Source organism: Mirounga leonina, unplaced genomic scaffold (assembly GCF_011800145.1).
Source record: "Mirounga leonina isolate KUSES-001 unplaced genomic scaffold, KU_Mleo_1.0 Mir_53, whole genome shotgun sequence".
Lineage (NCBI taxonomy): Eukaryota > Metazoa > Chordata > Mammalia > Carnivora > Phocidae > Mirounga > Mirounga leonina.
The window spans coordinates 29,715,065-29,729,966 of NW_023270807.1; the positions used below are offsets into that span (position 1 = coordinate 29,715,065).

At 38.0% G+C, this 14,902-nt stretch overlaps 1 protein-coding gene across 1 annotated transcript in view; it reads left to right on the forward strand.

Annotated features, from left to right (window-relative positions):
* The first annotated feature begins 428 nt into the window (after positions 1–428).
* Positions 429–14,902, forward strand: part of ADGRB3 (adhesion G protein-coupled receptor B3) — a 706,366-nt gene continuing 691,892 nt past the window's right edge. The window contains exons 1-3 of the mRNA XM_034991475.1: positions 429–1,135; positions 2,534–2,699; positions 3,990–4,761. Of these exons, the coding sequence (XP_034847366.1) occupies positions 4,005–4,761 (757 nt within the window). The 5' untranslated portion in view covers positions 429–1,135; positions 2,534–2,699; positions 3,990–4,004. The remainder of the gene's footprint in view (positions 1,136–2,533; positions 2,700–3,989; positions 4,762–14,902) is intronic.

Below are 14,902 nucleotides of genomic sequence, written 5' to 3' on the forward strand. Positions count from 1 at the left end.
GAAAATACTGCTCTCGGGACGTGCTTGGTTTTGAGTAGCCGTGACGTGCAGGCTCACGGCGGCCCTGGCTGGAGCCCCGCGGAGCCCCCCTCCCGCCCGCCTCTCTCCCGCCCTCCCGCCGGGCCTCCCTCCTCTCTCACCCCGCCGCTTCCCTCCTCTCCGCTCACACACACCCGCCCGCGCCCTCGGGCGGCAGAGCTTCGGGGAGGCACAGCTGCCGCGCGGCGCTCGTCGAGCCTCGGGCCGGCCGCCTGGGGCACCGCACGTGTGCTGGCGCGGGGCGCGCGGCGCGCCCGGGGACGCGCGCGCGCACGAGCACGCGGGAGACCGGCGCGCGGGCGCACACCCCGGGGACGCGCACCCCCTCCCTCGCGCGCGCCCCGGGGAGAGCGAGCGCCGCGCGCCGGCGCGCACTCCCGAGACAGAGCTTTACTATCTCGCTCCCTCTCGCGCCCCTCCTCGCTGGGCATTCGAACAGCTTTCCGACATCACCAGCCAAGGATTTTTTCCCCCCTCTCCTTAGTCGCGGTCCGTCCATCAGTACCTGCGGGGGGGAGGAGGAGGAGGGAGGAAAGCGGAAAGAGGAAAAAGCATAAGCTTGAGCCTTCCGATCCGACCACGAATACTCCTGTAATAAACCCACCGCCCCAACAAATCTGCCTTAGCAGCCGCTGCTGTCGCCGGTCACTTCTCGTCTCAGCGCTTCCTTTGCTTCTTGGCTAATCGGTTTGTTGGGCTTAGATTTGATAAAACAAATCGTTGCTTTTAAGCCACTTGCATTTGTTTGTTTGTTGTTTGTTTGTTTGTTTCCTTGGAGGCTCTCTACGGGGGGCTTCCTCCCCCCCACCCCCTCCCCGCCACCTCCGTTGGAGGTTGGATTCAGTTGGATTTGGCGTCAGGCTCCGGGGTCCCGGGGGCTTTTTTCTCCCACGCACCCCTCTTTGATTTCCCCCCCATCTTTTGCTTCTCTTAAGTGTGCATTTTAAAAAAATAAATCCTGATTTTTGAAGCTGAGCCGGGGAAAATGGGCAACGGTGATTGGGACCGAAGGGGAGTCTCTCCGTCACTGTTGCTGGGACGCGTGCCTGTGCTGGTGTCTTAGAGCAAGAGCCTCCCTGAGCTTTCGGAGTGGAAGGTAAGGAAGGGGGGTCCAGGGGTCACCTTCCCTCTGCCAGGGGTCGCCACAGAGGAGCTCTCCGTCTAGGTGTTTGCGGAGGGAGGACAGGAAAGGAAAGGCTGTTCTGGCAGATGGAGGGGCTGCGAGCAAACCCGACTGTCTGCATTTACTTAAACGCCGCAGTTGAAAAGTTAGAGAAGTCTGTTTTTCAAGAGATGTGCTGGGTCAGAAGGAATAGGCAGGGAGACCTAGAAAATCTGATGGTTGTGTGTGATTGGGGTGATTTTATGGGGAGAAAATTTTAGGTTAGAAGGAAGTTAAGATAAGGGGAGGCAATGGGTCTTCTATTGGGGAAAAAAATTTAGTGGAGTGATGGCGCCGTCTATGTTTGACTAAACTAAAGTGTCACCGAGAAAATCAGTTTTGAGAATAGCTAAACTAAATGCCGGTTTGCTTCTCAGCAGGAGACAAATAAGTAAATAAATAAATAAACACAACATCCTTGAGACCTTGGTAGCCATCCTTTAGACACCCCCACTCCATTCTTTCTTGAAGAGGGAAATACAATTGTTTGAACTGGCCCTGCAGTCGGGGGCGGGGGTTGGGGGGGCGGCAGAGTTCAATGATTCATTTTTGATTCTTTAGAATAAAACAAGGCTCCGTACACCAAGGCTTAAGGATTAAGATAAAGAGCATTATATTGAGGGGGCTCTCTTGAGCAAGCTTGAAAGTGAAATCGGAGCTATTTCCTCACTCTTTCTAATTCTTGATGAGCACAGCAATGCAGACATGCACTGTCAAATAAATGGAAGCAAAAGTACCGGATTTCATTGGGAAAAGAAATACGACCTCTTTTTGAGTTACCTATTATAAAATGAAGCCCCCTTTCATGGATGGAATTCCTAATTTAGACACTTATTGTCACACTGGCTCTCAACGCCTACACTCTATCCTGAAGAACACTGCGCAGACCTGCATTGCCTGCAAAGTGCTACAGCAAAAAAAAAAAGAGGAAATTATTTCCAGAATTTCCTGCAACTTTCCCAATTTTTTAACCTTTAAATGCTCATTGGCTTTATTTTCTCAAGAAGAAAATGCATTATTCATTGAGCTGTATGCTTGAAACAGAGAACGCTGTTTTGATAGTCCCAGCAGTTCTGATGTTATTTTAAACTGCTGCTATATAGAGATTTAGAGTTGGGGCTGTTTTCTCCTATATCAAGACATAGAATTTGAATTATGATCTGGAAAATGCAGATCTATCTTCAGGGACTTCGGTCACTGGTATTTGTGTGCATGCGTTGGTGTGTGTTATGCAATGGGAAGGAAGAGGGTTTTATCCTTTGGTTCAGAGAGAGGCAAAGACTCGAAAACTCTTAACTGTCTATATGTCTGTATGTCTGTCTCTGTTTACAGAACAGTGGAAGAGACTGCAGCCTAAAGACTTTTATAATTAACTTGGCATCACTTTTCTCAGCTCAAAGGCTAAACAAAAAAGCAGTGTCATTTATTCTAAGAAATAACTTCTTAAAGGTTAAAGCTGAAAAAAATTCGAGTTATTTTTGGATAACAACTTACAGAGGTAAATATAACCAAGGATTACTTTATTATGCAAGGCCAGGTTAAAAAATAGAAAAGGAGCTTTGGAGCTCTTGTTGGAAAGGGAGCAATTCAATAATTGAAATCTGCTAGGAAAGAAAATAGTAATGTCTTTTATCTACCATGTGTAAATCTTAAATTACAGTAGATAACTCTAGATAAAATAGTCCTAATTAAAAAAAAATTAAAAGACTGAAGCCAGCTCAATTACCGTGGTTCTGGGATTTTTCACTGACATTGCCTTTGGATACAGATACTAATACAGTGATCCACTTTATGTATCCCAAGAGGGCATGTCACATTGAAATGACTGCCTTAAATCCTGGTTCTTGGTGGTGATGTTGAAAAGTCTTCCCCATGTATCTACCCATCTATACCCCTTCTCAGATGATGGTTTTAAAATTTCATTAATCCACATGAATAACAGTGTTTCTGCACAGGAATTCCCATCAGTTCACACGGTGGTCCTTGCAAAGACAAGTATGGGCATTTGGGAGATGATGTTTCATCCTCAACAAATTATCATTCATGTTTTTAAAATCGTGGCTATCCTTTATCGAAATTATTTTTCATGTTTAAGATAAGAGAAACAATGTGATGACAGCTGTTCCCAGATTATCAGATTAGATTTTGTGTGATGATGTTTACTGCAGGCCCACTGAGGGAGAGAAAAGGTTGTATAGGTTGCTTAAAAATATTTCAAAAATTACGGGCGCCTGGGTGGCTCGGTCGTTGGGCGTCTGCCTTCGGCTTGGCTTATGTTCCCCGGGGTCCTGGGATCGAGCCCCACGTCAGGCTCCCTGCGCTGCGGGGGGCCTGCTTCTCCCTCTCCCTCTCCCTGTGCTTGTGTTCCTTCTCTCACTGTCTCTCGCTGTCAAATAAATAAATCTTTAAAAAAAATTTTTTTTCAAAAATTAAAATTTAGCTTATGATATTTTAAAAGTATATGTTTCCTCTTCTTTCAATAGACTCATAATGCACTTGGAGGAAATCCTGATAGATAAATAGAGCATTCCTGTTAATCATCTATTAAATATTATTTTTAAATTGAATGTGGAGAATTTGGCCATTGTGATGACCGCGTGAGGGCGCTGTTCACACAGCAACAGATAATTTCCTAGCGTTATAAAATAAAAAAATTACCTGCCCTTCTTTTAAAAAGGGTTTTTTACTGAAATCTTTAAAACAGCTGGCTGTAATATTGGAAGGAGTTTCTTTTTTTCAATGCGCGTAGACTCCTACTTGCATTTTACTTTCATTGCCATTTTTACAGGCCAAATGACATAGGATGAAGGCTGTTCGTAACCTGCTGATTTATATATTTTCCACCTATCTCCTGGTTATGTTTGGATTTAATGCTGCCCAAGACTTCTGGTGTTCAACTTTGGTGAAGGGAGTCATTTATGGATCGTATTCTGTAAGTGAAATGTTTCCCAAAAACTTTACAAACTGCACTTGGACGCTGGAAAATCCAGATCCAACCAAATATAGCATTTACCTGAAATTTTCCAAAAAGGACCTTAGCTGCTCTAACTTTTCCCTCTTGGCTTATCAGTTTGATCATTTTTCCCATGAAAAAATAAAGGATCTTTTAAGAAAGAATCATTCTATAATGCAACTCTGCGATTCCAAGAATGCTTTCGTTTTTCTACAGTATGATAAAAATTTTATTCAAATACGTCGGGTGTTTCCAACCGATTTCCCAGGATTACAGAAAAAAGGGGAAGAAGATCAGAAATCCTTTTTTGAGTTTTTGGTATTGAACAAGGTGAGCCCGAGCCAGTTTGGTTGCCATGTATTATGCACTTGGCTGGAGAGCTGCTTAAAATCAGAAAATGGGAGAACAGAATCATGTGGGATTATGTATACAAAATGCACCTGCCCTCAGCATTTGGGAGAGTGGGGGATCGACGACCAGTCGCTGGTTTTGTTAAATAACGTGGTGTTACCCCTGAATGAGCAGACCGAGGGCTGCCTGACCCAGGAGCTGCAAACCACCCAGGTCTGCAATCTTACCAGGGAGGCCAAGCGACCGCCCAAAGAAGGTAAGTGCCCAGCAGAGAGGGGGAGATGAGGTGGGGGGGGGGTGTTGGGAGATGGTATTAAGTTGTGTGGTTTCAACACAAGGGCTTAATCATTGCTCTTTAACTCTATCATCTTTGGAGTCATTTGATTTGTGATCTTTACTAATAAAGGTCCCTTAAGCTACTTCTGGGTTTCAAGGTTTTAGAGATGGGGTGGTGAGGATGGGATAGCTCTCATCAGGATGCCCTGGTAGTGCATCAAAAACGTGGAGCCAGTTTGCTGTGGAGGTTGGTGAGGTGGGGGGTCTTTATTGGGCTGCAGCCCCTTGGGGAGATTTGTAGGATTTGTAGGATTTCTGTCTGATGCTATAGCCTGATGCTATAGCCCTGTAAAAAGTACCCTTCACTTCCTCTGGTCTTTGCTCTCTCTGTCTCTCTGTCTCACTGTCTCAACCAAGACCCCTTTAGTTGTGCTGCCCCAAGTTGGGGAAGCAGGACAAAAAGGTGACACAAACTCAATAGCAAGCCTGTTTGGACCACATGACTTTCTGACCCCTGAAAACAAGGGTGTCCCCCTCCCCCACAGGCCCTATAATTAAAAAAAAAATGCTTTGCACAATAAATCCCGTGTGCTTGCTCTTTCGAAACCCCACTGGAAGTGCAAACTCTGGGGTCTCCTGGCTGTGAAACCACTTGGAGGCAGGGGTAAAGGGTAGAATTAAACACAGGCTGATCCTGTAAAACCTGTCAGCCCTCTTGGGTGATTTTTGCTCTCCTCGGTCCCCTGTTGATACACACGAGGAGAGTGGGAGCATGTCAGGGATGAGCTAGATGGAAGAAATAGTGCAACGGAAATGCAGAGGAAAAAGAAAAAAGTACAGGAGTGATTTATAGCTTTCACCCAATCCCCAGTGGGGGAGCTACCAGAGGATTTCAGATTGTGGATTACTTTTAATAATGCAAGAAAGCGGACATATTTTGAGAAAATGACTTTCCTGTTTGTAAGGTTAACGGATGTGTTCCATTCCTTTGAGGACATGGCTGATACGTATTTGTTCTCGCTCCCCAACCCTGCAACTAGAGAGTGTGTTGATTTTTTATGCAGGAAATGTTTTCTGATCGCCACAAAGATCCCTGTCTGTGGAAAGGGACAGCCAAGCTCCAGTCCCTCTTTCCTCCCCCTTCCCCAACAGAAGTTGTCTTTGTGGCCAATATAAAATTGACACGTTGTTGGAGAATTTTCTTTAAGAGTAGCCAAGGCTTTGTAAGGGGTCAGGGTGGGAGGGAAAGAGAGAGAAGGGCTTAACTAGCTAGATGCGGTTTCTCTGCTGAAAGCAATTTGGGGGATGGGGATTATGGAAGAGCAATGGTACACGGGGAGAAGACGTGTTAGAAAATAAATACAGACTAATGGCAATGAGAGAGGGTTGAAAACCTTTAAGATTTCTACAGGTCAGTGTTTCACTAACAGCTGTGGCTGAAGAAAACAAAGTGGTTTTAAATTACAGGAGTTCTTTTCTCTAGTAAAAATCCCAGAGAAGCACTTGCAACTGCAGGGATGGTATTTAACACCATTTAAAACTAATTAGTGTCCCCTAGAATAAGAAGCTACAGTACACACAGAAAATGTGATGCTACAAGCTGGCTAATAAGACAATTAACACCAGAAACTAGTATTTGTTTGTTTGTTTTATTGCTGTTTTAATAAAATCTAGAGAATCTGTTTTGGTTTTTTTTTTTCCAGTAGTTAAAATTCTATCATGAAATTGACTGCCGATGAGGAAACGAAAGTGAATCTAGTTCTGGAAGCTTTTTTTGTGAATGGTAGCAAGGCACAAAAACAAAGTTGTGTGCACATTAAGCATGATTTTCAAAGATTTTGCAGGTCATGATCATGAGATGTGGGTTGAAACAGTGCTAGGATTTATAGAAGTTGGACTAGATAGTCATTTGTTTTGTAAATGAGTAAGAATATGAGTGATTTTAGACATTTGATGTATAAATCACGTGGGAGCACGTCTATTTCTTTTGGCTAATTAGCTGGCAAAATGAGAAAGGAATAGCTCCATAGACAAATAAGTGATTATGTTAAAATCATTATTGTGGTACTAGAACTGAACTAGGAAAACTTTGTATAATAGAGGAAGAATATATGCTGTATCAGTAAAATTGCACAGCCTGTATTCTCTTTATTCTAAATGTGTGTTCTTTAATTGTTTAGGTATTCTGAGTCAGAAAGGTAAGGATAAGTAATTCCTGATGACATAATTGTAGCTGCTGCATTTAGAAGTAATTCTTATAAAATATATTCAGCATTCCTTACCTCACTTAAAGAAGATCTTTTTGGCATTGCTGTGTTATAGGAAAGGAATGTGAAAATCTGCAGACTCTTAATTTAGTAAAATTTATGGAAAGTGTATTAAATCTTAAATATTTTATATAAACACTATAGAAAATCTTATGAAAGAATTATTTAATACCATTTCAAATAAACTACCATATAATGATATTCATGAGGTTAGAGGTTAATAATTACATACAGTTGTGCTGCTCATTCATACCTAATTTTATTCCAAAATGTCTTTACTTTATATGGTAACATGTAATCCCAGGTTTTAAAATAAGACTTTAAAAATTCTACTTACATATTATAATAATAAATGATTTCTATTTTCTATAGAAAAATAGACTATCCTGTAAGTCATCAAGGGAATAAATACAAAATTATTCTCTATAGTTTTTCTTTACTTCTGTTTTATTCACTGTAGTAAGTACTGAAAACCATGAGTGGAAATATTTTCTACATTCATTACATCATAGAAGTGGCACAAATTGGATAGAAGACTCTTTACATGCAATAGATGCAATTCTAGGTTGTTTTGTGCAGTGCTGGTGGTGATGGAAATGGTGTACCAAATACTGAATATTTTGAATGTGTCCACTGAAATCACAAAATCATATTTAGTTAATATTTGAGGAAATAATAGGCTCCCAGGACAGAGATGTTGATTTTGTTGACATAGGATTTCTGCTAAAATGTTTGTTAATAATACATTCATGTACTAAAGAATTTCATAGTCAGAAAACAGCAAGAAGAAAACTATCGCGGTTTGTATTGATGACACCAACAATTGCAAATGTTATCTTGAGTATATTATAAAGTAAATAATTGGACTGCTGCTTTTTAAAGTAATACATTAATGTGTCTTGTTTTTTAAGATCATGTTTGACATATTTGAGGGTGATATAGGATTATAAAAACTTACTTGCCATTCCCCAATTTTTATGTGAAAATTTGAAAGCCAAGTAAACAAACAAAATGAAGCCTTTTAAAAACAATGATGTCTTATTTCAGGTAAAATGTTTACTAAAAACTGTCTACATTTAATGTATATAAACTTTTTTTTTTAAAGGAAAATCAAATGACATTGCTGTTTACCTGGTTTTCAGATATAAGTCTGGGGAGGGACTGGCATGTTTTCATGAGGCCTTTACTACATTTTATAAGACTTTTTTTTTTTTTTTTCTACCATAGATGAATCTGGACTATATAGCTAAAATATAAGATGTGCTATAAGATCTTACTTCTTACTACTTCACCTAAAATAAGCAACTAAAACAGTTTTGGCAGAAAAATTCTCTACCAGGGTATCTAAATCACATAATAAGCCTTAATGGAACCTTTGTTTTCTACTTACATCAATGGTGCTACTTATGTGAAGGGAAATTGGGATCCCTGTATAGATTCCAGGAAATCTGAACACACATACTCATTTGTCTTTTCACTCTGCCTGTACTAATCCTTGATATCCTATCACCCCAGGGAAGTCTCACTATGTGCCTGTGTAAAATCTAGCCTGAGTTGTGTGTGTTTACAGTGCTAGGCAACCGTTTTGTCATCTACAGCAATATGTGTCTCTATCAGTGTGTTTTCGTTTCTTTCTACTCCTGCTCTTTTTGCCCTCAGAACTGTTCAGCATGTTTCGCGTTCCTCTTTAGTGTCCTTGGATCTTACTTCCTTTGTAAATGATTGCCATGATCCCACACTCTCTAACGGAATGTAGAAAGGCATATTGAGTCTGTGGTTCCTTGAAGATGCAGAGCCTGAGAGTTTGCTTTACCCCTTGGCTGCATCCCATGGTGCTCAGCGCGAACTGTACTTCTGTTCTAGCATTTATCATATCGCAGTGTATTTTCTGTCTATATTTCCATCTCCCTCCACTAGACCTGGGAATTCTTCAAGCATAAAGACTGGGTCTTCAGTTGTCTATGACAGTCTTAATAGAGCTTCAGTAAATATCGAATGTCAAATGAACAAAACAAAAAAGATCTCAATAGGAAAGATAGTGATAACATGGGTTACAGTCGAAGAATAAAACTACATCATTTGGGGAAAGAGGCCACCTTTTACTTTCTGGTTTTTTATGGAATGGAAGATGGCTACCATTTATATAATTTCTAATTCCATTAATGTATTATTTATGCCAGCTTCTGATCTCAACATATTATTTAATATCACTTTTTAAACAAGAAAAAAGAATCAATAAGAAATATTAATTTTATATTTATATTAAAAGATTATGGTCCATATAACTTTCTACACATGGCTATCTACAAAAAAAATGATAAGAAAATTTGCCCATTTCTATTTAACTGGTTTCATTTCTCTTTATGTTTCTCTCTTCTGACTCTAGCATTACTTCTACAGTAATGACATTTCCCAATCCTCTCTTGCACAGTTTGAAGACAAACATGCAAACTCTTTCCAAGAAAGAGGAAAGGAGTATTTGCATGTCAAGTTCAGTGCTTCTGTTATTCACTCCTATTTAATAATCTATAAATGTAGTAATAGTAAAATATTATTAAAAGTGTAGGCCTGATCAAGTAAAGTGCCATAATTTTTACTTTTGCCATTTTTGAATTTTGACAAACAATTTAGGACATCTCATATATATATTACTTAATGAAACAAAATTCCATTATATGGCAACATATTTTCTGTGGGCGATAAATTAAAATACATGAACATTTGTGTGTGGGGACGCCTTGGTGGCTCAGTTGGTTAAGCGTCTGCCTTCGGCTCAGGTCATGATCCCAGGGTCCTGGGATTGAGTCCTGCATTGGGCTCCTTGCTCAGTGGGGAGCCTGTTTTTCCCTCTCCCTCTGCCCCTGCCCCCTGCTTGTGCATGTGCTTTCTCTCTCTCTGATGAATAAATAAATAAAATTTAAAAAAAAGAAAATTTAAGTGTGCGCACGTATGTCCCCTGCATGCACACATTTCCCAAGATGTGTCAGTGGGTTTTATGATAGCTGTAGATAAATAGGTTATAAAGATATGTTATAAAGTAGGTTAGTTTTCTTCCAAAATTGACAAGGAAATTTTACTTAGAGTTCGGCTTCATGCATTACCTTATTGACTTCATTTCCTAATAGAAGCAATTTTATTGTTAAACTGAAGACTTTTATAAAATATGATATTCTTTAGAATCACTCTGGTATACATTACTGAAAGTCATTTGGCTCTTGAATCTAAAATCAATATTCATTCAAAAGTAAACTTTTCTTTTTCAAAATGTCATTGCTGGGTTTTAAAATCTACTATTTGAGTTTGAATCTACTCTTCTATATCGTAACTGTGTTACTCTGTATTACTACTTTCCCCTTCTCAGATTAGGTTAGTGATGCTTATTTCTCAGGGTATAGGCGAACAGGAAATGACATCATGTATTGAATTTTAAGAACCTAATAAAATTAATGGCTTGGAATATTTTAGTTCCTGTCAGCCCTGTGGAAATTTCTTCCCAAATCAATTAACTAATAAAAATCAGAGAGGTATGCAATTTTTCTAAGTATATCACTTCATTGAAATGAAAGGTATTTTGGTGTACCTTACACTTGAGTCCTCAGAATGACTCAGCCTCCTAGTAGCATCTGTCAAGTGCTGAGCTTGACTCATCAATCTTTGGTAGTAGAGTGTTGAATTAAATGAGATTGCACATGTAAAACACTTAGTCCATTGCTCGAGTTCCATTAGGCCCTCAATTCAGTTTTTGAATGTCTTTTTTATTCTTACCTTCTCGCTATAAATGATAGAGGATTAATAATAAATAATGAAGCAGATTGTCATTATTTGAACTTGTTTAGGAATTTGGGGCATTTAACAAAGGATCATTAAGCATCTTGAATGTATGTCTATCTTGTATTAGATACAGAAAAGGTAGCATCTCAGTACCTGTGTGTTGATGGAGGCATGACTAATATATCAAACAGATCAAGCTAGTGGTGTGTGAGTCATCCTAGGCCTGGGAAGATGTCCTTTGGATATCATTGCTGATAGCCTACAAATCCATTTAAATTAAACTGTTTCATGAGTATTTTAATCTTTGCTGTGTTATGCAAAATTAAGTTCATGTTTTGAAATGTATTTTGAGAAAGAATTATCTTGGAATATTAATCCCTATTAAACCATTTGTAAAAAAAATTAGGATCACTGGATTGTGGTCACATACCAGTAAGCCCCGGGATTTCCCTGAAAGCTTATACATTCAGATATTGAAAAGAAAACAATTTTTTTTTTAGTGCTCATTTAAAGATTCTGATATTTTCTTGAAGGAAAATTACAAAATGAGATCTATAAGACTCCATAAAATGCTAAATGCTCCATGTTCAATTATCTTTCACCTATCATTCAGGAATTTTGCTCACTTGCAGAGAATGACCTAGCTATCTATCTATTAAATATTAATAAGTAATGTATCTCTGCTATACACAGAAAGTATAATAAGTAACAAATGCATAATGAATACATTAGTATGGAGTGTTTCTCTCAAAATTAAGTGAATAGGAGTCTTTTCTAAAATCTGACACGTTTGCTGATACCCATTTTAACCATAACCATGCCCATCCCCATCACATAATCATTAATATTTGGAACACATTATAAAACATGAAGGTAAAATGTTTAGTTTCCATTATGTTAAATGACATAATTTACCTGCCAACCTAATCCTGGATATTGTATTCTCTAATTATTTCTTCTGGATAATAAGTTTCTTTGGGGAATGTTCTGTTGTTTGGGAAAACAGAATAAATACGTGCGTGGAGAAGATACTAGAACACTAATAGAGCCAGATTATAATACAGTTGACCCCTGAACACCAGGAAAGTTATGGGCACAGTTGAAAATCTGTGTATAATTTTTGACTCCCCCCAAATTTAACTTCTAATAGGCTGCTATTGAGAGAAGCCCTACCAATTATATAAACAGTCAATTAACATATTTTGTGTATATACATACATATATATATACACACATATATAGTGTATTCTTTTAGCAAGCTAGAGAAAAGAAAATATTAAGAAAATCATAAGAGAAAATACATTTATAATACAGTACTGTATTTATATAAAAAAATCTGAGTGTAAGTGGACTCATGGAATTCAAGCCCATGTTGTTCAAGGGTCAGCTGATTTAGAATACAACTTAGATACACTTAAACAGAATAAAAAGCATTAAAACAGTTGAGGAGACAACCAGAGAAGGCTACCTTGATGAAATTACTTTTTAGCATAAATATGTTAAGGTGATATGAATTTCACAGAAATATTATCTCTCCTGGGTAATTCATGCTGGGTGGGTGTTACACAGTATTTTTTTCATGACATTTCTACTGGTCTTCCTCCCTTTTAAGGTAATCTTAAAAATTTTGATAATTTTTAAAAAATTAATTCTGTGCTTGCATATCTAAACAATTTGTTTTCCAATAAACGTTTTAAAGAGAAGCTTCATCATTATACTGACATTCACTCCTGAGAAAACAAGGAAATAAAGCATTATAATAAGCATTTTATAAATTTAAAGAATATAATAAAACCTAAAATTGAGAAAATGCTTTCCAGTTTGCCAAGCTCTGCATACATTATTTTATTTGGGGAATAATTGTGTGAAACACATATTATTTGTCCCATTGACGTGTGCTGAATATATAGAATACCCTAAAGACTGTGGTTTTCCTTTCTCTAAAAATTTAATACAGATTGGTTCAAATGAAAAACTAGAGAATTTCAGAGCTATGGGTTTTCTCACTGTCTCTGGAGTGCTTGAATCTGAATCACAAATTTGCAGATATATGAAGGACTTCAGGTGTTATGTAGTCCAAATCTTACCTGATTAATGGATCCCCAATCTGCAAATATATGATGGGAACATTATTTCAGCTGAATTTAAGTCTTCTTGGAATTTATATTTAATACCATTTCTCTAACATGAAAGAGGCACAGTCACTTAGGACTGTTTGATAGTTCTACAGTTTGATTAAAAAAATATATCTCGTATCTAGCCAGGACAATAATCAGAGTATACTTCACTAAACTACTTAATACAGAGTAGTCTCTACAAATGAAAGCTTTCATCCCTAGATTTTTGTTCTATTTGGTATATATTATTTAAACAATGTGATATCAATCTCAAAAAACAGTTTTCAGTCTAAGTTCCTTAAATTTAAAGAGCCGTATATTTCATATTTCAAGTTCAAAGTCTGTGTAGATTTACTAAGACAATTTAGCAACATCTATCTTGGATTTTCATTTCACTCTCCTTTTCTAGGGAAATCTGTGTTTTGGGGAAATAGCATGTCTTACATTTTTTAGTTATTCTATGGTACACTGAGAAATAGTGTTGAGAGCGGGAGAAGAGAGAGGTCTGGGCTCCCTTCTTCTGTTGAAGGTCAGAGCTTCAGTGAGGTGGGCTTACCCTTGGAGTTCTGACAACCACTCTCCTCTCACCCCTTTTGCCTGTGGGTGGTAATGGCTCTCTGCTGTTTCTAACCCTGAATGCTGTGTTCTCTCTCTTTGGTTTCGCCAAACACTATCCATGCCATAATGTTTTCTCAAAGTATCTTAATTGAGGACACCATCTGTTTCTTACTGGGCCCCTGACTAGTAAAGGGGTGTATAATTTTGGTGGTGAAGTGATTTCTGATTTCTTATGAGATTGGCTCGAAACCAATATTTTAAGTTTCGATCCTTTCTTTTAATGTGCTAAAGGTCTTATGTAGTTATTAGCCCTTTTGCAGATTAGCGTATAAACCAGCTCAAGTAAACAGGGAAATAATAAGAATTTAAAGGATTGAGTTAATGAAAATTAACATCAGTTAGCCATTTTTTTTTTTAGCTCAGTTGAAATGGTATTTTTTTTACACTTAATCCTCTCTCAGAATCAATGTGTTTATCTTTATAACTCCATTGAATTTAGGCCCTAAAAGTATTTTTGTATATTTACTTGTTGGTTTGTGGATTACTTAGCTAATTCTTAAATTACATAATACATATACATTCATATACAGCATGCATTCATATTCATACACAACATTTTCAGCGTTGATGTGACCTCAGAACATTTAAACTGGCCTGGATATTCAAAAAAAATTGTGAATTGATCATTAAAAACAAATAACTTCAAGGTTCCCACAAAAGACTTAAAAAATATTGACAGATTAAGATTTTATTCTAATTTTATATCATTATGATGTAAATGGAAGTGGAAATGATGGAAATGTAAAATGAAAATAGAATTTCAGTTTCATTTTGCCTATTGATTTCACTATCCCCCTCAAAGCAAAACAAGAAGAAAACACAAAAAGCATTTTTTCCTTGTTTCATTACAAAAAAACAAATAGAGGTAGCTAAGTTTGCCCTTATAGTTTCATAATAAAAATTACAGTTTTTTACTTTTTTCTCTGTGTTAGTCTGTTTATTGCCTTTCACATCAAGGAAGGGTCCCAAGAGGAAAAAAAAAGAAGTAATTTCCAAAAATTATGTGCACACAATTATGTTGAAACAGAGCTTTATGATTTTTCTGAATAAGTAATACATAACAAATATTTATCGTATATTGGATGCTTTTGGAAATGTTTCTTCTTATGTAGCTAGTCATAATAATTGTGATGTGAAAAAGAGGGCACTTTGGGAAGACAAAAATCTGTTTACTTTATGTAATCTTTCTACATAAATCTGGCAAACTTTCAAAAATCTGCTTCTGCTCTGTAGACTGAGAAATTTGAGTTTACTTTGGCTTCTCAGAGAGGTCAGCTTTCTTTATAGATATGTCAGGCTGTGGTCAGCTCTCTTTGGCTGGCCTTGGGTTTTGTAACTTGTAGGGCAA